The sequence below is a fragment of the Rhododendron vialii genome, chromosome 5a (genome assembly GCF_030253575.1).
Source record: "Rhododendron vialii isolate Sample 1 chromosome 5a, ASM3025357v1".
Classification (NCBI taxonomy): domain Eukaryota; kingdom Viridiplantae; phylum Streptophyta; class Magnoliopsida; order Ericales; family Ericaceae; genus Rhododendron; species Rhododendron vialii.
Window position 1 is genome coordinate 31,219,365 of NC_080561.1, and position 24,157 is coordinate 31,243,521.

At 36.8% G+C, this 24,157-nt stretch overlaps 2 protein-coding genes and 1 long non-coding RNA gene across 6 annotated transcripts; 1 reads left to right on the plus strand and 2 right to left on the minus strand.

The window, feature by feature from the left end:
• Window positions 1-166: 166 nt before the first annotated feature.
• Window positions 167-13,362, minus strand: LOC131325249 (cysteine synthase-like). Its single transcript, XM_058357402.1, has 12 exons — window positions 13,293-13,362; window positions 4,064-4,098; window positions 3,757-3,811; window positions 3,553-3,662; window positions 3,345-3,402; window positions 2,830-3,093; window positions 2,593-2,730; window positions 2,401-2,452; window positions 1,714-1,793; window positions 999-1,058; window positions 815-895; window positions 167-538 (listed from the first exon to the last, which is right to left on the minus strand). Exons 3-12 carry the CDS (start codon window positions 3,796-3,798, stop codon window positions 446-448), a joined length of 978 nt encoding a protein of 325 aa, XP_058213385.1. The 5' UTR covers window positions 3,799-3,811; window positions 4,064-4,098; window positions 13,293-13,362; the 3' UTR covers window positions 167-445.
• LOC131325248 (cysteine synthase) lies at window positions 7,635-13,420 on the minus strand. 4 transcript variants are annotated; one of them, XM_058357401.1, is made up of 11 exons: window positions 13,257-13,420; window positions 12,004-12,058; window positions 11,797-11,906; window positions 11,589-11,646; window positions 10,400-10,663; window positions 10,166-10,303; window positions 9,972-10,023; window positions 9,266-9,345; window positions 8,479-8,538; window positions 8,293-8,373; window positions 7,635-8,028 (listed from the first exon to the last, which is right to left on the minus strand). In XM_058357401.1, the coding sequence occupies exons 2-11, from the start codon at window positions 12,043-12,045 to the stop codon at window positions 7,936-7,938; spliced, it is 978 nt and encodes a 325-aa protein (XP_058213384.1). In that variant the 5' UTR covers window positions 12,046-12,058; window positions 13,257-13,420; the 3' UTR covers window positions 7,635-7,935. The 4 variants fall into 4 exon arrangements, with proteins under 4 accessions (XP_058213384.1, XP_058213383.1, XP_058213382.1 ...); XM_058357400.1 differs by lacking the exon at window positions 13,257-13,420 and adding an exon at window positions 13,049-13,109; XM_058357399.1 differs by having other exon boundaries at window positions 7,635-8,373.
• On the plus strand, window positions 12,834-13,306 carry LOC131325253 (uncharacterized). Its single transcript, XR_009199620.1, has 2 exons — window positions 12,834-13,143; window positions 13,178-13,306. It is a non-coding gene; the product is annotated as an uncharacterized LOC131325253 (long non-coding RNA).
• Window positions 13,421-24,157: the final 10,737 nt, after the last annotated feature.

A 24,157-nucleotide genomic window follows, 5' to 3' on the forward strand; every position in this document is an offset into this window, starting at 1 on the left:
AAGTGAGGTGGGCTAAAATTGATGAGCAAAAATTTTACATTTAAATTTGTTTGTTTTTCTTAAGTTCACCTGGGCTATAGCCTAGTCTAGCCCAGCTTAGGTTCCGCCATTGCCAAAAGGGAAAAACATTACTAAAACAGAAGAAAAGAAAAGAGAACAATCTTTTATTTCATCGATTTGCCTTTGAAAACACAGCAAATTCTGCGTCAAAACTTATTAACATTTACAAAAAATAAAAGAAAAAAAAAGAAGTTGTATCGAACAGAAACAGAGACACGGAACCGTTCGGCAACCGCTATAAGTTGCAAACCTTATAAAGCAAAATTAGCTCCCATAAACTGCGTTCTGAACGTAAAAACCATGATCTTGGACCTCTTGGTACTTTTATATTCAGACTCGAACAGAAACGGAGACCGGATAGCGCCTTTTGAAAGTCGGGAAAATCTCAGGGCTCAAAAGTCATATTCTCTGCTTCCTTCCTCAGGGAATCAAACAGCACAGATGACAAGTAACGCTCACCGAAGCTGGCGAACACAACCTGTTGGAAAAAGAAATTCATACAATCGCTATCAGATTTTTCGGATTTACGCAAACAAAACAATCTATCTAAAAGAATCCCGGTGATACAGTCAAAGTTGCCAGGTGGTGTTCAGCTCCGCCAAATTACTTGAGAATAAAGCAATGGTTTTAATAGAACAAGAAAAAATTCTCCAGTTGATGTTCAAATCCAAACACATGACAGATCAAACAGGAACGGCGAAGTCGAAAAAGAAAGGCTAGCAGCATGGAGAACGAAAAAACAATAAAAACTCACAACAATGAGTTTTCCAGCATTTTCTGGCCTCTTGGCTATCTTAATTGCTGCAGTGGCGGTGGCACCGGATGATATCCCTACCTGCAATGCGCGTAACCACGGAAACGTCACGCATGTGATAATAGAAAACCTCATATAAAGCAAGAGGGAAGTGATAAAATAGTGAGGATAATTAGGTTCTTACCAGCAAACCTTCTTTCAGTGCAAGAAGCTTAGCTGTTTCAACAGCTTCCTCACTTGATACCTGCAATGCCGTTCAACCAAAACCATTCAGAAACTAATTAAAATTGGTTGAATCCAGAATGAAATAGAGCGAAAATGGCAAGGAAAAACACAGCGAATAGAAACTACACAAGATTTTCCAGACATATTGTAGCCTTCAGGCATGCTTTGTTACCACACGTCAAAACGTCAAAAATTTCATCTGATAACGAGCTAGAGACCTCGCAGTCGCACTCACTGCCAATGGTCCCAAGCAAGCCCAACCCAACATATACAGGTACAGTTATAAATACACCCTTCTTTTAAGCAGTTTGAGTGAGGTCAAAAGGGGCATCTCCCTCAGTCCATTTTGAGAACCTTGCCTCTTTTTTTCTTTTTCTTTTCTTTCCTAATGTTTCCTCTAGAAAAGCCGCTTCAACAAAACTATGACGTGTTTTAGGCTACTTCCAGAGCCACCCGTGCATAACAGGGTTATGCAGTACACAACCTCCCAAGCGGACACAAGGATACCCTAATTTGTGAAAGTAAGTTTATGCACTTTGAAGGCTACAATATATAAATGCAAGTCGAAAATAATCTTCCTCTGTTCAGTCTTTGTTTTGATTGTTTTTCGTGTCTTCATGAAAAATGTTCACTAAAACTGAATGCGACTGCTTGAGTAGTTGAGCCATGCTTACTTGAACAACTTCATCAATTAAATCGGCATCATATACTGCAGGGATGAAACCAGCACCCATTCCTTGGATTTTATGAGGGCCTACATGTTACAGCATGACAAACATGAAGAAATGTAAGGTTAAAAGAATATATTTCTCCTCTGCAAAGCTAAGATGTACTCCGTAATAATAATAACTACTTTATGTATTACTAGGTAACAGCCGCAACCATCATCCACCCAAATAACGTAAATGGCTGGTCAAATGGAATAGGAAGGTCATGCTTTTCGCATTGGTTTCTAATGTTGATGTAAAAAACACAAGTTTCTGAAGATAAATCAAAACAAATTTGATGTCAAAGGAAAGGAACGTGTTTCGTAGGTTCTTCTGCAAAAAAGAAATCAGTGTTCTTACAGAAAATGAAACCAGACACATTGACACTAACAGTCACAACTTGGCTTAGTATGCCCCACATTGCATTTTTTAACCACGCATTTTAAATCAAAATACAAAAAATGGTCATGTCTGGTCTCTTATTTCCTATTGAAGGACACTAAAAACACATGGACACGTAACATTGCATACTGTACATAAATGATAAACCCCAACCATTGTGCTGCTTTTGGCAAAGAACTGCAACGTCAATTGGTTCTACTTCTACACCATTCATGCTGACTCACTGAGACAAGTTAGAAACAAAAAACTCACCGGGCTTTCCTCCAGATAAAACTGGACTTTCAACTGGTTCTACGGCATACAACTGAACATAAATAAAGAATGGCAACCCAAAACAGGAAATGAGAACCTTGATTAACTGTAAGATAGAGAGAGAATGGAGGAACAAAAAGTTCACAGAGAAAATACAAAGTCTCCATGCCAAATCGGTAATAAAAAGCTGACCTTAACGTCGGGGTTTTGCTCTTTAAGGTACTTTCCTGCACCTGTAATTGTTCCTCCAGTACCTATCCCAGAAACTAGGGCATCAATTTTCCCACAGCAGTCTTTCCAGATTTCAGGTCCAGTAGTTTCATAATGGATCTGAACAGATAATATCAATCAAGTGCCAAATCTTCCAATCTACTACCAACATATAAGCTGATAATAAAGATACTCAGAGAGTACTCATGCACTCGATACCTTTGGATTGGCAAGGTTTTCAAATTGCTGAAGACTATAGGCATTTGGGGTCTTTGCCAATAACTCTTCTACCTTTTCAACAGCCCCTTTCATGGCCTTGGCGGGATCTGTAAGAACCAATTCAGCTCCAAAAGCTCGGATAATGGTTCTCCTTTCTATACTCATAGAAGCAGGCATGGCAATGATTAGCTTGTAACCCTTAGCTGCGGCCATAAATGCCAAAGCTATGCCAGTATTACCACTGGTTGGTTCAATGAGGACAGTCTTCAGCAGAAATATGACACATAAAAAGTTTGTCAGGTCCACAATCAACAAAGTTGAAGAAAAAACACAGTGTACTGCATGTGTAAAGGTATGATCGCTGAAATTTGATGAACTCCTTTACATTTGCAAAGTAGATAATTGAGGTCGAGATATTACGTCTTACTTGAATAGATGACCATCTTACCGGAAAAAATTCAAATTGAACAAATAATTTAAAATAAAAATTGTAAGCAAGCCGGCGTTGGACTAACCTCACCAGGCTTAATGAGGCCCTTCTCCTCAGCATCTTTTATCATACCATACCCAATCCTGCATGCCAGAAATAATTTTGAGAATCAAAATCTATTTGGCAGTCCCATAATACATTTAAATCTAATACTTGTGGTCATGATTGAGGTACTATGAAGCAAAATGGCACAGACATCATCGGGCACAAGATCAAGAGGCATCTATCTGTACCTATCTTTGACACTAGAGCAGGGTTCCATCATCTCTAGCTTGGCAGCAACACGAGCGACACAGCCATCCACGACGTTGTTGAGGTACACAAGTGGAGTGTTACCTATCAACTGCACAAGTCAAAGCAACAACAATAATAGGATAAGCAGTGCCCCATGATCTTCAGATCAAGAAGACAAAAACGTAACGATGAACAGTTCTTACTTCAGTAACATCCTTAGCAATCGCACACTTTTCCTGCGCCATTTGGTCGAAGTCACTGTGCAAAAAAAATTTGAGTTGAAGAGATGAGAACTAGCAATCCCAACAATTCTGGAAAAAAATACAGGGAAGGCTCAAGTTTAGAATCCTTAGAACGTTTTGGGATCATGCATTTGTAGAGGGATCCATCATGGGAAAGGAAAATGACACAGAAACCAAACAATGACACTTCTCCACTTCAAACAAGAGACCTTATTGCCCTTTTTCTTCCCTGATTTCCCACCAAACAACTCAACCAAGAACAACTTACCAAGAAACGAACGCACCGGGGCTCTTGAGGAAATGCGGAGTTTCAAATCAAATTCCACAGAGATAATATATAGGAATAAAAAGTTTTAAGGTACACTGGCCGAGAAAACGTTCTATCTCTACCGGACCGAAGCACGACGAGAGAGATTGATTGGTTCTTCTCGGCCTTTGGTTAATTGGTTCTTCTAGTTCTCGGTCTTTATATAAGGAGAGATAAGCTGCTCTTTGCCTTTGGTTAATTCGTTCTTCCCGGTCTTATTTGAATGTTCGAAGATTATTCTTTGCCTATTTTTAAGCCTTCTCGTTAATTTTATATGGTAGTATGCGGGATACAATTAACGACCACGCATTCACATGAAGTTCGTACAATTAGTCACAAATCCCGCGCGAAGGTTTGGTGGTGGAAATTTTCGAATAAGAACACTTAATAATACAACAATGACCACACATTCGTTTCTCAGGTAATAACGTGCTGTCTTCAAAAGGGGCAGCAACTGTCCCCCGCGAGCACGGTCTGCTCCGGTCTTGCTCCGACAATAAAAAAAACGTTCACTTTGTAGAGCTCGTCGAGTAGAATAAAATGTACCCAAAAATTGGCTCGGTCGGATATCATGAAGTGCTTGATCGAAACATTTTTATCTTGAAAAGAATGGATCCGAAAACACTAGGTCAAACCCACGGGAACCCATTATCGCCAGTTATTCTAGTGGATTTGATCTACTGTTTCGGATCCATTCTTTTTCAAGATAAAAATATTTCGATTAGGCACTTAATGATATCCGATCAAGCTAATTTTTGGTACATTTATTCTGTTCGACGAGCTTTACAAAGTGAACGTTTCCGATTATCGTAGCAAGACAAGAGCGGACCGCGCTCACAAGGGACAACACCGTGCCGTCTTTTTGAGGAGCAGCACCAACCCTAGGTCCAATGAGATTCTTGTTTTAAAAAAACATCATCACACGTCCATACTAAAAACATTACTCATTTGGGTTTTTAGGGTGGTATATATTTAGGATAATAAGTGGACAGAAATAGATACAAAAATAATACTAGTAATAATTGGAGAAAAAATTTATTGAAGAACATGTGTAGAGAGAAGTTGGTTATAGAAACCCGAAGCGAACATAGTCTTTTAATATCATTAAATCTTAACCAAATGAATGACATGCATTTTTTACTTTCCTTCATTTTTTTTATTGAAAAAACAATCTTCTCTGTTTGCTTGTCAAATGGAGTGATTACTAAGGAGTAGTGCTATTGGTACCGACGGTACCATAGGGAAAATGTACCGACGGCCACCGGACGGCCGTCTCCGGCCACCGGACGGCCGATCCGAGCCGTCCAAAAATTTTAAAAAATAAAACCGAGTGGGCCTACGCGGGAATCAATGGCATCCGAGGTGTGTAGAGTACTTGATCCGAGCACCCCTTTTTCGTGTATATACACGTATATACAAATATACACGAAAAATGGGTGCTCGGATCAAGTACCCTACACACCTCGGATGCCATTGATTCTCGCGTAGGCCCACTCGATTTTATTTTTTAAAATTTTTGGACGGCTCGGATCGGCCGTCCGGTGGCCGGAGACGGCCGTCCGGCGGCCGTCGGTACATTTTCCCTATGGTACCCGTCGGTACCAATAGGATTTCTGGATTACTAAGTGCTCCTTGAGTATAGCACAATGTGGTGCTTTAAGGTCCTTCTCTATCACATTGGTGAGGGAATCATATGGTTTGTGATCGAGCTCATACTAAAGTATAGTAGAAAGGGTTTAAGAGCACCACGTGACGATACTTTAGAAACAATTAATAGTTTTTCCTGTCAAATGAACGACCATGGATAACATTTATACAGGAAGCAAGGTTTTGAATATCATTCCGTGTAAGCCGGTACGTATCGTTTTTGCAAAAAATTAGTACCTACACCTCTAATTCCATTGGGTGCACATCGATGTAAATTTGAACCGTTCAATACACGGACCCTTTCATGCTTTTTCTTCATATGCCCTACTATCCCTCCGGCTTAAAATAAGAGGTTTCACCAGTAACGAGGTGGTTTCTAAACATTAACTATTTTTTTGGTAATTGAAGTGCATTATTAATAAATTTTGGTTTTGTTAATGTATGCCCTAGGGGCAAATGCTAATACTCATTTAATGATGCCAACTATACTTAGGATTATATAGGAATTCGTAAAGGTAATAAATAGGTTAGGCAACATTAAATAGGAGAAAAACTTGTTTTATGGTGAGACCGAATTACCCTTTTTACTTTTCCATCCATGCTATCTTTTCAACTCCTTTTATTTTTTTGTGTTTTCAATTCCTGCGGCTTTAAGCAAAAACAAAAAAACAAAAACAAAAACAAAAACAAAAAAAAACACTATGTGTACTCCATATATATCAGTCGCCAAAATGGTATACAAAAAGCAAGTTTGCGTCAAATTTTTGTGTCAAATGAAAGTTTTGCATTAATTTTTTGTGGATTATTGGTTCATCTCAACGAGAGAAATTGGAAAAGTAAAAAATTGTGATCCAAATTCAAATTTTTTGAATAAAGGCGAAAAATCTAGCTCTAGAATTAATGTTACTGATTGGAACTTTATAAGGGAGAAAGTGGTTAGGTCTAATTCAATAGCCTTTTTTCGGGTTTATATATGATAATTACGTCTGTTGAAATTATGTTCCAAAAATTCATGAGAGAACAGTTACACACTTACAGTAGGTTTTGTTCGCTGGGTAGCTAGGGCAGATTCGTCGAATAAAAAAGGTTTTTCTTTCCAAAACGCAATTAATTACTCTACCATTGTTTGTGTTACATTCCCCGTGAAAGTGGAGCAGCAGTGTGGAGCAATTAATGTGCTTTTATCATATGCCTCTCGAGCATACATTAACAAAACCCATAAAACTAAGAGTTTACAAGTCTCCGGTACTTGACCTCTTCGGAATCCAAGTTTAATAAAACCTAAAAACAAGGAGGAATAGAAACATAACAATGTATGCCATAAGTAAACATATGATGTTAAGTTAAACATTTAACTTCCTATCATATGTAACCTGACTTAACATCTTCCAATTTCATGACCCAATTTACCACTTTTTGTAACAAGTATTACCACCTAATGTGATAAAATTCCTACTTTTCAGTAGACAAAAGCCCACCTTCCCTTCCCTTAGAGAGTAACTCCTCCTTGAAGTTGACAGTGAGATTCCATGAGTGCTCTTCCTGTCTCTAATTCATCGTCGAGAGACGTCTGTGGGTGCGGATACAGTGATGGTGGATGAGGAAGGGAGGAAATGGCAGTGCTGGTTATTGGTCTCGGAGGCTGCAAGCCAAGTCAAACGCCATTAAGAGGGAGAGTGTGTGTATGTGTAGTGGATGGCAGTGTAAAGGGAGGATATGTTGTTTTAGTAAGTAAGGGCAAAGCAGTATTTTCGCACTCTCAATTAACTCTGTTGACAGACGAGTACTGACAGCGGAGGTCAATATAAGTTCTTAAACGTGAGGGGAATTTTGTTTTATACTCAAACCTCATGGGAGGTAAGTGTAGTTTACCCTAACAATAAAATGGAAGAAGAGAAAAAAGAAGAGTCTTCATTTCATGCAATTGCCTTTGAACGCACAAACACAAAGCAAATTCTGCATCAAAACTTATAACATTTACAAACAAAAGTTGTATCGAAGTCCAGCCAAATAACGGTTCAGCGAATTTGAGCATCGCTAAACTCCTATAAATTGCAAACCTTGTTAAGCAAAAGCTCCCATAACCAAACTGCGTTCTGAACTTAAAACCATGATCTCGGTACTTTCATATTCAAACTCAAACAGAAACGGAGACACATTAGCACCTTTTGAAAGTAGGGAAAATCTCAGGGCTCAAAAATCATATTCTCTGCTTCCTTCTTGAGGGAATCAAACAGCACAGATGACAAGTACCGCTCACCGAAGCTGGGGAACACAACCTGTTGAAAAAGAATTTATACAATCGCTATCAGCTTCTTCAGATTTACATGAACAAAACAATTTATCTAAAAGAATTCCAGTGATACAGTCAAAGTTGCCAAGTGGTGTCATTCAGCTCAGCCAAATTACTTGAGAATAAAGCAATGGTTTTAAAAGAGAAATATTCCCAGATGACGTTCAAATCCAAACACATGACAGATCAAACAGGAAAGGTGAAGTCGAAAAAGAAAGGCTGCATGGAGAACGAAAAAATAAAAACTCACAACAATGAGTTTTCCAGCATTTTCTGGCCTCTTGGCTATCTTAATTGATGCAGCAGCGGCGGCACCAGATGATATCCCTACCTGCAATGCGTGTAACCACAGAAACGTCACACACTTGTGCTAATAGAAAACCTCATTTAATGCAAGAGAGAAGTGATAAAATAACAAGAATAATTAGGTTCTTACCAGCAAACCTTCTTTTAATGCAAGAAGCTTAGCTGTTTCAACAGCTTCCTCACTTGATACCTGCAACACCATTCGACCAAAACCATTCAGAAACTAATTAAAATTGTTTGAATCCAGAATCAAATAGAGCGAAAATGGCAAGAAAAGATGCTGCGAATAGAAACTACATAAGATTTTCCAGACATGTAGCCTTCAGGCATGCTTTGTTAACACACATATAAACGTCAAAAATTCCATCTGATAACTAGCTAGAGACCTCTCAGTCGCTCACTCACCCAAATGCCAATGGTCCCAAGCAAGCCCAACACATACAGGTACAGTTATAAATCTACCTTTGTTAATAAATCTACCTTTGTTTTAAACAGTTTGAGTGAGGTCAAAAGGAGCATCTCCCTCGATCCATTTTGAGAACCCTGCCTCTCTTCTTCTTTTTTTTCAAATGTTTTGTCTAGAAATATACCCATAAGAAAAGCCGCTTCAAGAAAACTACAACGTGTTTAAGGCTACTTCCAGAGCCACCCGTGCATAACAGGGTTACTCAGTACACAACCTCCGAAGCGGACTTAAGCCCTTGAGTGGCAGGTGACAACGATACCCTAATTTGCGAAGTAAGTTTATGCACTTTGAAGGCTACATACATAAATGCAAAGCTGTCGATAATAAAGAAGATGACCAGAAACCAATACTCTTCCTATATTCAGTCTTCGTGTTGTTTGTTTTTCGTCTCTTCACGAAAAATGTTCACTAAAACTGAATGAGACTGCTTGAGTAGTTGAGCCATGCTTACTTGAACAACTTCATCAATTAAATGAGCATCCAATACTCCAGGGATGAAACCAGCACCAATTCCTTGGATTTTATGAGGGCCTACATGTTACAGCATGACAAACATGAAGAAAGGTAAGGTTAAAAGAATATATTTCTCCTCTCCAAAGCTAAGATGTAATCTGGAATAATAATAACTTGATGTATTAGGTAACAGCCACAACCATCATCCACCCAAATAACGTAAATGGCTGATGCAAATGGAATAGGGAGGTCATACGTTTCTCATTGGTTTCTAATGTTGATGTGAACATAAGATATTGAAACACAAGTTTCTCCAGATAAATCAAAACAATTTGATGTCAATCGGAAGGAACATGTTTCGTAGGTTCTTCTGGAAAAAAGAAATCAGTGTACTTACAAAAAACATAACCAGACACAGGGACTCAAACGGTCACAGTTTGGCTTAGTATGCCCCACATTACATTTTTTAACCACACATTTTAAATCAAAAGACAAAAACGGTTATGTTTGGTCCCTTATGTCTCATTGAAGGACACTAAAAACATATGGCCACGTGACATTGCATATTGCACATAAACCCCAACCATTACTACAAAAATTTACGCCAATTGTGCTGCTTTTGGCAAAGATGCAGTGTCAATTGGTTCTACTTCTACACCATTAATGCTGACTCACTGAGACATGTTAGAAACAAAAAAACTCACCAGGCCTTCCTCCGGATAAAACTGCACTTTCAACTGGTTCTACGCCATACAACTGAACATGAATAAAGAATAGTAACCCAAAACAGGAAATGAGAACCTTGATTAACTGTACGATAGAGAGAGAAGGGAGGAACAAAACGTACACAGAGAAAATATAAAGTCTCCAAACCAAATCAGTGATTTAAAAAGCTGACCTTAACGTCAGGGTTTTGCTCTTTAAGGTACCTTCCTGCACCTGTAATTGTTCCTCCAGTACCTATCCCAGAAACTAGGCCATCAATTTTCCCACCGCAGCCTTTCCAGATTTCGGGTCCAGTTGTTTCATAATGAATCTAAACAGATAATATCAATCAAGTTAATCTTCCAATCTACTACCAACATATAAGCTGATAATAAAGATACTCAGAAAGTACTCATGCACTCGATACCTTTGGGTTGGCAGGGTTTTCAAATTGCTGAAGAATATAGGCATTTGGGGTCTTTGCCAATATCTCTTCTGCCTTTTGAACAGCCCCTTTCATGCCCCTGGCGGGATCTGTAAGAACCAATTCAGCACCAAAAGCTCGGAGAATGATTCTCCTTTCCATACTCATAGAAGCAGGCATGGTAATGATTAGCTTGTAACCCTTAGCTGCTGCCATAAATGCCAAACCAATGCCAGTATTACCACTGGTTGGCTCAATGAGGACACTCTTCAGCAGACATATAACACATAAAAAGTTTGTCAGGTCCACAATCAACAAAGTAGAAGCAGGGACAGATCCAGGAATATAGCCTAGTGGAGGCACCTTGTTAATTATAATGACGAAAGTTCATTTTTGTTAGTCAACCACAATGAGATCGTACAAAATTAAGACATGCATTACTAACTACAAAACTTTATAATGCATAATTTAAGTTTAAATTAGGTAAAAATAAGCACAAAATCTCAGACAAAATTTTTAAAGTATATTTTAAATGAACATCGAAAAGTTTTAGAATGATCGGACAAGTTTTGCTGATAACTTTATTGTAAAATATTTCTCCCAGGCAGTTAAAAATAAAGAGAATCAAGAAAGAATAACTCCAAATAGACAAACAATTCATAAAGCAACAAGTATAAATGCACCATATGATGAAATTGAAGCATAAAACTAATTCTATATGTGTATTTTCGAGATATATGCAAGTGTGTATGTTTATATGTTTGCACACTTTCATAATTATGCTAATTTTTACAAAAATATTTTAATTTTGAGTGGGAGTGGGGGCACGAGCCCCCGCCTCCATCCGTCCTTGAGTAGAAGGAACAACACAAAGTGTACAGGTATGATCGCTAAAATTTGATGAACTCCTGTACATTCAGCTACTTAATAGTTCAGCGGTTAATAACTTGACACATCCTCGTGTGAGACTGTGAAACAGTAATGAATCAGATACGTGCTAAAAAGAGCGAGAAACAAATATGCTGGATTCTACGAAATGCTTATATTGTTAATGAAATTAAATAACAAATGAGGAAAAATCCACTATTTGCAGATATTAAGTCCCACTTGAATAGTTATCCATCTTACTGAAAAAAAATTCAAAAGGACAAATAACAAAGAAAAGATGTAAGCAAGCCGGCGTTGGACTAACCTCGCCAGGCTTAATGAGGCCCTTCTCCTCAGCATCTTGTATCATGCTATACCCGATCCTTCATGCCAGAAACAATTTTGTGAATCAAAATCTATTTGGCAGTCCCATAATACATTTAAATCTAAGACTTATGGTCATGATTGAGGTATTATGAAACAAAATAGCAGAGACATCATCGGGGACAAGATCAAGAGGCATCCATCTGTACCTATCTTTGACACTAGAGCAGGGTTCCATCATCTCTAGCTTGGCAGCAACACGAGCTACGCAGCCATCCACGACATTGTTGAGGTACACAAGTGGTGTGTTACCTATCAACTGCACAAGTCAAAGCAACAACAATAATAGGATAAGCAGTGCCCCATGATCTTCAGATCAAGAAGAAGGTAAAATCGTAACGATGAACAGTTCTTACTTCAGTAACATCCTTAGCAATCACACACTTTTCCTGCGCCATTTGGTCAAAGTCACTGTGCAAAAAAATTGAGCTGAAGAGATGAGAACTAGCAATCCCAACAATTCTGGAAAAAATAGAGGGAAGGCTCAAGTTTAGAATCCTTGGAACGTTTTGGGATCATACATTTGTAGAGGGATCTATCATGGGAAAGGAAAATGACACAGAAACCAAACAATGACACTTCTCCACTTCAAATTCTCCTTACACTCCACAAATCCTTGATCCAAGCACTTCCTCACAGCCCCTTTGGACTGTGAGAAAGGGTGTGATAAGAAAGGGGAGCACTTATGATGAGATTCGGTGAGAAAGGGGAAGAAGCCAACCCCAAAAAAAAAATCTTTTTTGTACTTCTCTCTTCATTTCTCACCAAAACACTCAATCCAAATGGGTGATTTGAATAGAAACTCTAATCCTTTCTCTTCTTTTTCTTATCAAATCCCTCACATACATGGCGCCGTTCACGTTTGTATTTCTACGAAACAAAGCATTCTCAATACTTGCATATGTGCTTAATTACTTATCAACCACAGCGAATACTGGCTAAAACCAGTGACTAGCCAAGAAACAAACTACTATATGTTAAACAGATCGTACACAAAACATTGAAAACTAAAATTCCAAAAGAGCATATATTTGTCAGCCAAAAAATAATTAACGCACAAGCTGCATCAATAGAGGGAGGGGAAGAACAGAAATCCAAGACCAGAAAGACCACTAGGAGAATATTAACAATAGAAAACAAGAAATTTATTTAAATATAGGAAACAAGAAATTGAATTAGTCCAATACCAACATTTATCTGGTGCTAACATAAAGGAAATATACATAATTATATCCACGCATATAAATCTAACGTATATTCCACATGGAATTGCAAATCTTGATAGGAAAAAACTGAGAATTGCAAATCTTGATAATAATAATAATAATAATAAGACTAAGAATTGCACACACAAAATCAAAAAACTTATAAGGCCAAAAGGGAATTCCGCAAGGGTGATACCCAGCTCCGATGGGAAACGGAGAGAGATGTGAATTCTGGGTTTCCTTTAGGGTCTGGATTTCAACGAAACAACTCAACCAAAACAGGTAACAAAAGTATAAAATCAACAACCAAAACAGGTAACTAAAGTAGAAAAATCAACAACCAAAAACCCTTCCCTTTTTTTCCTGTCAAGCAATTAACCAAAACAAGGCAGAGAACAACTCACCTAGAAACTAACACAGCCGGGCTCTCAGAGGAAATACGGAGTTTCGAAGCAAATTCTACAGAGCGATCGATAATTGACAGAGCAACTGCTCCCGGAGAGTATAATATGTACTGTAGGAATAAAACCTAGGGATTAGGTATTTTTTAAGCATTTATTCACACAACGATCCAAACATAATAACTTATACAATCTTTTACATATATATATATGGGGTCCATACATAATATATACTCCTTTCGTTCTAAAATGTTTGTTCGATTCGTAAAACGAGAACTAAAAAATAATATATTTCTTTTAAGAAAAAATTTAAATTTTTTTTATAAATTTAAAGAACTCATCAATATTTATTGAATTGTTAAAAAATTTAAAATTATCCTTACAAAAATTTTTTTTTTTTATGCCATTGTTTTACGAACTGAACAAAAATTATGAGACGGAGGATGTATATAAAATCGAGAGGCTGACGAGTGACGACGACGTTGACCCACAAAACAACGGGAAATCAAAAAACTGGACAGGCCGACGTGGGTCCACCTGACCTCGCCTCATGTGATCGTTTTCTGAGGTAACATGCGATTCTTGTCTTTCTCTCTTTAATAAAAAAAAAAATCAGCACACGTCCATGCTAAACGGTTTAATGATACATTGATATCGGTACCAATAGCATTTGAACCGATCGAGTATTGATGGACACGCGAGAAATATTTTGGATCCCGCACGGATAATCTAATCCGTTTTACTTCTTCTATTTCATTTTGTTTGTCCGATCCGCAAAACAAAGAAGTAAAAATAATATATTTTTTGCAAGAAAAATTTAATTTTTTTCAACAATTCACTAAATATCGATGAGTTCTTTTAATTTATGAAAAACGTTTGAATTTTTTCTTAAAAGAAATGTATTATTTTTAAGTTCTCGTTTTGCGGACCGAACAAACATTTTGGAACGGAGGGAGTATAATTTTAAAAAAGAAAACCCAATAGACCAATGAAAAATCAGTTCAATCCGATATGTGTAGGTATTCGATCTAATTTTTTTATTTTTTTATTCAGATCTCAAGATCTTGTGAACTTAATGAAAAATGGTACTCCCTCCGTCCCTTTTTAAGTGTCCTGCTTCGTAACTCCAACTTATTAAAAAGACATCATCATTACACATTTCACATCAACTTTTTCCTCCACTTTCCTTACTTACCCATCATCATTACACTTTTACTCACTAACTTTTCAAAATAAAATCTACTTTTAGGGACAAAATAGACAATACACCAACTTTTACCCCCCTAACTTTACAAAATGGACACTTATTAAGGGACAGCCCAAAATGGAATACTGGACACATAAAAAGGGACGGAGGGAGTATATTGGATCGAGTACCTACACATATCTGATTGAGCTGATTTTTCTCAAGCCCCTCAGTTTTTATTTTTAAAATTATTGAATCGCTCGGATCATTCGTATAGGAGCCGAAGTGGGCCCTGGTGCCCGTCATTACCCCATCTGTTCTCTATTGGTTGGTACCAATACTACACTCATACTAGAAACATTAGACTCGTTTTGGGTTTTTAGAGCATCCACAGAAGTATAATTAAAATCAAAAGGTTGCTAAGGTTAGCAATATTTGTTCAAAAAATAGCTCACATTAGAATAACCAAACTTAACAACCTCTTAGCAACTCATCAAATTTTGGCCATTGAATAATCAAAACTAGAAACATTTTGCCAATAACCAAATTTAGTTGTTCCCACATTTTCTCAATCAAGTACACTATCATTATACAAAAACCTTCTTCCTTCCATTTTTCAAATGTTTATAAGGAAAATACTTTCAAAATTTTATTTTATTTTTTTCAAAAACTATTTTTTTATTAATACTGCTTTTACCCCAAAAAAAAACAGTTTATTTCAAAACTTTTTCCCCAAAACTGTTTTTTTTTTAAATCAAAGTTTTCAAAAAACTATTTTCTCTTTTTCTATTAACCTGTTTCTATTAGTTTGAAAACTATTTTAAAAAATTTATTTTCTATGTCACGATTTTTATATTTTTATAAGTTGAAAATGTGATGTGGCAAGTTTTGATTATTCAATTTTAATTGTACCATTGTGGACCTCTACATTGCTAACCTTAGCAACTCCTTAAATGGATAATCAAAATATGATGTGATAACTTTTGATTATTGACTTTTGGTTATTCCACTACAAATGCTTTTAGGGAGGTTTATATATATATTTAGGATAATAAGTGGACAAAAATAGATTAAAAAATGAGTGAAATAATTGATAATTTTTTTTATTGAAAATCATACGCAAAGAGAGAAGTTGGTTATGGAAACCTGAAGCGAACATAGTCTTTTAATATCATTAATTCTTAAGCAAATGAATGACGTGCATTTTTTAGTTTGCTTCATTTTTTTAATTGAATAATCTTCTTTGTTTGCCCTGTCAAAGAGCACACCACCATGTGCTGTTTTAAGGCCCTTCTCTATCACATTTGTGAGGGAGCCATATGCTTTGTGATCGAGCTCATACTAATGTATAGTAAAGAGGGTTTAGGAGCATCACGTGACGATACTTTAGAAACAATTAATAGTTTTCCTTGTCAAATGAACAACCATGGAAAACATAAGCATACAGGACACAAGGTTTTGCATACCATTCTGTGTAGGCCGGTACATATCGTATTTGCACAAAATCGGTATCCTACACCTCTAATTCCGTATAGTGCAAATTCCGATCAATACCAGCTATGTCGCAAAATATTGATTGGTACCGATCAAAACAGAGCGAGTTTCAGATGGTACTAGTCACATTGTTTGTTTGTTTTAAGGGGTAATTCCATAATTAATACTTTTACGCTAAAAAAGTCATAATTTCATTATCTCTAAAAATATTTTCTTCATAATTGCTAATATTATAATTTTGCTAATACATATTCAAATATCTTGAATTTTTTAAGTATACGTATAAGCATATCTATTAACATGTCATCCTGATAACTCAAAATCCAAAATAATAACCGGAATTAGGCCGGTACCGTTACGTAGCGTATAAGCATATCTATTAACATGTCATTCTGATAACTCAAAATCCAAAATAATAACCGGAATTAGGCCGGTACCATTACGTAGCGTACCAATAAAAAGAACTGTACTGTGGATCTTAGGAATTCATGTCCGTGAACACAACAAGTTCAAAGAAAAGTCCAAGTACATTGGATGTGGTCCAGGAGAGATGGGAGGTTGGAGAGATTTCCGTATCCTAGGCCACAACTAGCAAGGTTCCAAGTTGCAGAACCTTCTGGCTTCTCTTCTTTTCCAATAAAAAAAGAAATGGTTGACTTCTCTTCTGCCCCTTGGGTTAGAATTTGATGAAGGAAATAAGCAATTTGAGTGAGTTTTTTTGTTTAATTAAAACTTTGTTCGAGATTGGAAAACAAAATTAAGATTTTGGACATTTTTATAATGTGCATTGACTTTCTCGACTCAAGTTTGAACAAGTTATTACTTGACTCGTTCGTCTTATGATGTATTCCTTCCGTTCCTAAATGAGAATCTACTTTCACTTTTTTCTGTTATTTTTATTTTGTTTATATCTTCAAATTTATAATATTTTTTTTATGATTTTAAAATTGTGTCTAATAAAACTATTTGAGATCTATTAAACAATATTCTGAAAACTCTCGTTTTTGACACACGTTCGCCGAACAAGGCACAGATGCGTTTGCAGGCGTTGGTTGGTTGAGTGCGGGCGTGTCAAGACTTGTAGTGCCTAACTTCGGATGATGATTGCCGTGAATCGTGACTTTTAACTTGTAAGGCGATTGCGTGTGATTCAAAGGATAATGATCACAAGAAAGTTTGTGGTTTGCCACACAGTTGTAGACTTAAAATTTCCTAAGAGAATAGCAAATGCGTAGATCGTGAAACGTGAACTTTATTACACCGTGATAACAAGTTTGAGTAAAAATAAAAGGAAAAAGGGGTGGCACGATGGCCGATGAATACTAGGTATTCAATAATCTACTTTGCTGAAAGTAAAAAAGCGTTTTGAAACACTGAGTTTTGATTGGTATTGGATCCTTTTTTCGGTCTTCAATTCTTCTATTTATAAGCTCCAAGGTTGTACAGAAAAGAGCAAAAAAGCAGCCTGGAAGAGTGGCGGAATAAATTGAGATCATGGAGAGTGGGTTTCCTGTACGTTGACAATTAGTGTCCTTGCCAAATAACTTCGCTCCTTTGCTCTTTTGGATGCCAAGTTTCCACAATTACTCGTAAGTTTCAACTAAAAAACCCAACTGCTCCTGCATCGTGGGCCACTCCTCTTTTGGAACAAACACATGCCCCAGTTGCCACCATTCTTTTCTAAAGCTCCCAATAATAACTTTCCTGGAAGATTATTCCGCGTATCTCGTTTCATTTGGGCTTTACATAATTGGGTCTTGTTTCAAATCACAAAATTAATGTAGCTCATTAATTTTTAGCCTGAGAAAATATTGAACATCAGCCCAATTTAGTTAGTATCTAATTAAATGGCTCTCCAGCGCTAGTCCGAGATTTGATGCAAAAAATAGGTATAAACAGATTCATATTGGATATTTTTGGCATTATAGATCGAAAGATATAAGCAATTTTTTAAAGTGTCCGAAATAGTAACATGAACTCTCATTTAGGAACGGAGAGATTATCAAAAATTTAAGCTACTCTAGAAGGGTCGGTCGTACGGCTCGATTAAGATCGTTTTGCCCTGTGAAGGACCTAAGATCGGACAAATTCTGGAAGCTCGATTAGTTTTTTTAAACTAAAAAACATGAACAATCAACAGCTAATTAGCTCGTGTGCTCGTTTAATTTTCGACCCTAGCCTCAATAGTGAAACATTGAACATGCGTATAAATATAGGAGAATTAATCATCATAAAACATAAACTTGATCCTCTGTAATTTGCTTGAAAAACACTTACAAACTCATAAAGTGCTGTAAAAACACAAAATGCGTACACCCTCTTCATTTCAAAGTTAACAACGGGATAATTGGCCTAATGTCCATAGCATTCGAGGGTGTTTCCGGTGGACAATAACTTAAGAATCACTTGTTACTGAAAAATGTGAAGTTATTTCCACTATCTTATAGGTTGTACGGAATGCAAAACTTTAGTGTGAGTGAACAACAAGCTAAAATATCATAGCTTCGTTGTCCAAAATTGTTAGTGGAAATATGGTCTTAGTACTGCGAGGTTGCAAGTTCAAATCCTGTAAAGAAGAGTTTGGTATCTATTGTGTGATTGATTGAATGTGGTTAGCGCAAAAATAAAGCATATAAAAAGACCGCTTCAAAATATAAATTTTATATCATCATTCTTGTCTTACCGTTGATTTTCTAAATTATACTAACCATTCATTTTTGTATAATGAATGTTGAACAACCAAGGGCTAATGACATCAACAAGTCTTCCGCCTCCCAAAAAAAAAAAAAAAGGGAAAAAAAATTGTTCCAAAATGATCCCCATATGATGAAGATCTAAATATGCAAAAAAAAAAATTATCAGCAAAAAGAATTTAATAAATTTTGAAAAGGATTGCAATGGTTAAACGGGTCAAGGACACAACAACAACTGTCACCCGAGACCCAACGACCAAAGAAGTCAAGGTACCAACCAAAACAACAGAACCAAAGGATTAAACCCAGCAAACAACATTTGAACAATTAGAAAAGCTCCCAATAGGATCAGTAAACCAAAGTAGCAACTAAATAGCAGCCAGCACTACAGGAAAAAAATCTTCCAACCAGCTGAAACAAACCACCCAAACTACCAAAGAAAAATCTTCCAAGAAGAAGCAAAACCACCGAGCAAACACCCCCAAAAAAACAGTCTTCCGACGCATAAAAAACCGCTAAAGCTAGGAACAAGCAAAAAACACAACAGCAAAGGATCTCTAGACCATAACGCCAATAGGGCCAGCCAAGGCACAAGGTCCAAGAGACTTGAGCCTTGTGCATCCCAAAAATCTTAAATATTAGGGATACTTTAATATTTTTACTACTTGGGTTTGAGTATGACTCTTTTTAACAATTTTAGTGATACTCATGCGTTTTTGAGATACTATGTATTTGTCTGTTTGGAGACTTTGTATTTTGTATTCGTATTGTAATGATTAGTAGAACATTATATTGGTTTGGCTTTTTCATATTGTGATTGTTGCTATAAAAATTATTAAATATTAACTCTTTAAGAGCACACTTGTTTTTATTAGGCCCTGAGCACTAAAAACCCTTGGGCCGGCTTTGACGCAAAGCATCAAAAGGAGCCAAAAACAGCTAAATCATCTGCTCAAAAAACAGCACACACTCAAAACCTCAGAGAACTCCAAAACCCAGGCAAACGGAGAAATGACAAATTTAGAACTCCAACGGGATGGAGGCACCTTCCTCCAAATCATCAAAAACACCGACCTCCATTTCAGTTATATCACCCTCCTCCATTTTGATATATTTTCATGACATAAAATTCCCATCCTCGTATTATACACCCAACAATGCCCCTGTATCCATCCATTTACTAGATGTGCAAAAGTTGTAAGGAGAGATCAAACGTGATTCTGAATCCTCACGATTTCATGGATCAAAAGTTGAATTTCTAAGTGGGGAGTATAAGTTATAATTGATTCATTACCCAATTTGGAATAAAATTCCCCGAACTAAGTAGTAATTTATTTTTTTGAACGGCAACTAAGTAGTACTTTAAACCCAAATCCATCAATAATAACAATTGTTCCATCCAAAATTAAAAATAGGATCTAAAGTAATTGCTAAATTTAAATCTTCTCTAATACTAATTAAATTTGCAAATTGAACAAGCATCTGAAATTTGAATAACGACAAAATAAGAAAAAACCTAAAAATCTTAGCAGAATTTAGCCTAAGTAGTAATTTAATCCCACATCCATCAATAATAATAATTGTTCCATCAAAATTAAAAATAGGATCTAAAATAATTGCTAAATTAACTTAAATCATGCCTAATTAAATTTGCAAATCGTACAAGCATCTAAAATTTGAATAGACTACCTCATATATTATATTCTTGAATACTAGATCACCATCAAAATATATAATTATATTCTTGAATACTAGATCACGGTCAAAATAAATTATCTTATACAAGAAACGGTCTTTTTCTTGTGACACAAGCAACCCAATAGGCAGCTGTGAAATGAAAATTATGACATGCATTAATTTCACCCCATTGAGGGGAAAATTAGCCGAAAATCCCGATTAGGGAATCAGATCAAGCCCGGGCTACCTTCATATTTTGCTTTCATTTCAAGCTATATATGTTTCTTTGAAATATTAATTTTAGTAGGTAAAGGGACGACTTTATATTATGACTATAAAACAGAAAGTTACACCACATGGAATGCGGTGACCGTCCACTGCACGCTCATTAGGGTCCCACAAATATACAGAAAAAAATTGTTCCTACTAATTCAGAAAAATATACCTACCGATATACATTGGAACAGATTTTTTACAGGACCTCATAAAATATTATTTTTAAAATTTATGGATATTTTTTTGTATTTTTTGTGGGGTCCGGAATGGGCCCCAATGGGCTTGCGGTGAACGGTCACCGCATATGCGATGCGGTGGTCGTAGTGCCTCTGACTAAAAAAATATTCCCTCCGTCCCTAAATAAGTATCCGGCGCACAAAACTAGGCCTTCAAAAAGATGCATTTATTTCGTTAAAATAAATAAATTTTTTTCACAAATCAATAGATAGCAATGAGTTCTATTAGATTGTGAAAAAAAATTAAATTTTTTAATAAAAAATATTTATGTTTTATAAAGCCTAGTTTTGCGCGCCGAACACTTATTTAGGGACGAAGGGAATAGGCAATAATATGCCTCTACACTATTTTACGCCAATAATATGTATGATCGCTTGCCATCGCCAATGCAAGCAATCATACCTATATGCATGCAATTGCGATCATGCGTATGCGTGTGCGTGCGCATGCTTTCTTTATCACGAATTCAGGTCAAGTCATTTGTGGGGCTTTGATGAACGTGACTCGATTCCTCTGGAACTGTGGTTCGAGTGAGAGTGATTCTTAGCTTCCACCTAGCCTTTACAAGGAAGCACGATCGACTAGTGCAATTTTGTTTACCCTCCTTAAAAAACGGTGAACATTACAGGTGGGATTTACACTATTTCAAACATTCGGAAGGAGGGTAATGTCCACTCTCTTAAGTGGAGAGTGAACCGGAGGAACTCTGGAATGGCCTTTCGGTGATGAGAAAATGTGCAGAGCAAAAAGGAAAGTATTAGGATTTTAGTGGGGGAGAAACATGTACTTCTTTAGGGCTGCTATCAAGGGGTATTTATAGAGTCTTCCTTGCTTGCTCTCCAAGTATGCACATTCACCCTACACGTGTTTGTGACGTCACCAATAACACTTGATAATCGTTTTCAGGGTGAGCTGGCACTCCCATGTGCACTAATCATTATTTCTTGACGTAACACTTCCCTGCATGTGGGGGAAATGTGGCACTGACCGTGGCCGATCCTGGAAAGTCGGCGCCTCCCGAGGTGCCACTGAAGGAGAGGGACGGAGCAAGATCCTATGTCTGAGCTTTGGCCTTGACCAAACCTAGAAGTTGGTCCCTCTGCCGAGGCAACGAGCTAGCGGATGGAATGAGATCCGACCGAGAGTGAAGCTCCTTTGCCTGAGCTCGTCCCTTTCCAAACTTGATGTGGAGGAGAGTCTCTGACCGATGGTACGGATCACTTCGTCTTAGCCCCAGGCCGTCTCGAGGGGGGCACAAGGTCCGAGCCGTATAGTTCGGTCGACCACATCATTACCGTCCAATATTCGTCGATATCAAATATCATTGGGCCACTGAGTAAAAGAATTGCGTGGTCTGACATGGTATGATATTTGTTTAGTTAATCTCGAGAAAAGGTCATTGCATATCACTATATCAGTACCTAGTTCAGTCTCTTCCGTATTTGTTGTTGCCTTCTGCCCATATTAAATCCCTTGTGTCATCTTCATCAATATTTGATGGTCTTCATCAAAATATGTATACCAATTTTTATGCAATGGTGATACTAATCATAAACGATGAAATCATAAATTAATAGAACCTGAAAAAAATGCATTCAAAATATTCAAGGCTAGTGTTAGACTCTTTGTCCTTAAAATGGATTCGTACGTGTGCGCTACAGCTTATGGATTCTTTAGATGTCCACCTCACGGATATAATGATCGAAATCTCACCGAAGTAGCACTACAATCGATGGGTCTCAGTCGTCTGACAAACCAAGTTGAGTTTTGTACTTCCTCATATGAAGACTCAAGACTCACATGAATATGGAAAATCCATCCAAGAACTTTTTTGATCAGCAAAAATCAATCCAAAAACTCTATAATGTATTGTATAATAAAAGATGGAAACAGATAGTATATAAAGAGCTAGTGTTCGTGACTATTTCGATCAGTCACAAACGGAAGAGACACAATTGTTCATCCGAGTAAGTGTCGATGAATAAACACAATTGTAGGAAATTAACTAATCCATCAAAACAATAATTAATAAAGCCCATAAAAATGCAATTAATATTCTTTGACTTTCTTCAACCAATTTAGTAAATGGAGATCGATCAATGGAGTACTCAATTTTCATTCACTCCTAATTAAATGGTTTTGAACAAACCAAATATAAGTTCTAAAACCATTTTTCCAACAAATTTTATGTCATTAATTTAATCGTTGTATCACGATATAGTGAAATTCAATAGATAAAGGATTAGAATCTATGCAACTCCATTAACTAATACGTCAAAAAAAAATCCTGAATGTTAATTAATTTAGACTTTAATGAAAGAAGTTTTGAAATCCATATGCTCTTAATATTTGTGTTTCACAATTCCATTAAGATTTCCACAATAATGACAACATGAGTGAAATTTCACTAATTTGTTCACAACAAAGTGGGGAAGGTTTATGTTCAGAAATATATTGGTTGTTTTTGGTTATGATCTTTTGTTGTGTGGCTAAGGATGTCATCAGACGTGGTGTCTAAATATATTTTCCAATAAAATCTTTTATTGAAATTTCATAAAATATAGCTCTAAGATGTTACGAACTGGGGGATGGTGTGCAGGAGCATGTTGTGTGCATCTAGAGGTTGATTTCGTCAATCAAATGTCCAGATTAAAAATAAACTTTTATTGATAAAAGATACTATATTTATTACCGGTTAAATTTAAAAAACATATGTCAACCATTGTTTGCCGAGATCAATTTTGTGGGTTTCGAAGATACCCAAAGTCAGATATCAAAATTGTCGGAGTAATTTTTGCCAAAGATAGCTAGTTTGTTGAAAAAAGTTGTTGGAGAATGCCGCACGACAATTAATGAAGGTCGTTCGGTGAATGCAATTTTGTTCATCTTCTTTAATAAAGAATGAAAATTGCCTTCCTCTTATTGGTTGAAATGATGTAGGTCCCACTACTGCAATACATTTTTTCGTAAATATGGCATCACTTTGTGGTGAAATCCACACAATTTCAACCAATAGAAATAAGAGTGGTGTTCACCCTCGTAAGTGGAAGGTGAACAAAACTCAACTCTTGACAGGTGGCCTGTGGTGGTAGTGGTGATGCTGGAGCCGCCCCAAATTTTTTTTTTATAGTTAGGCTGGATAGCGCCAAAAATCAAACCAAAAAAACCCCTTTGTTGGCTTATTGGGTGGGTCCCCCAAGAAAACCAAAAAAAAAACCCTTCATTCTTACTGCCTTTTTACCGATCAAACCAAATCAGAAACCCTTTCGCACAACTCCGCTCCCATGGGACCAGTAGGTCCAGTACATCCACAAGCACTATACGCACGGTGATTGAAGTTT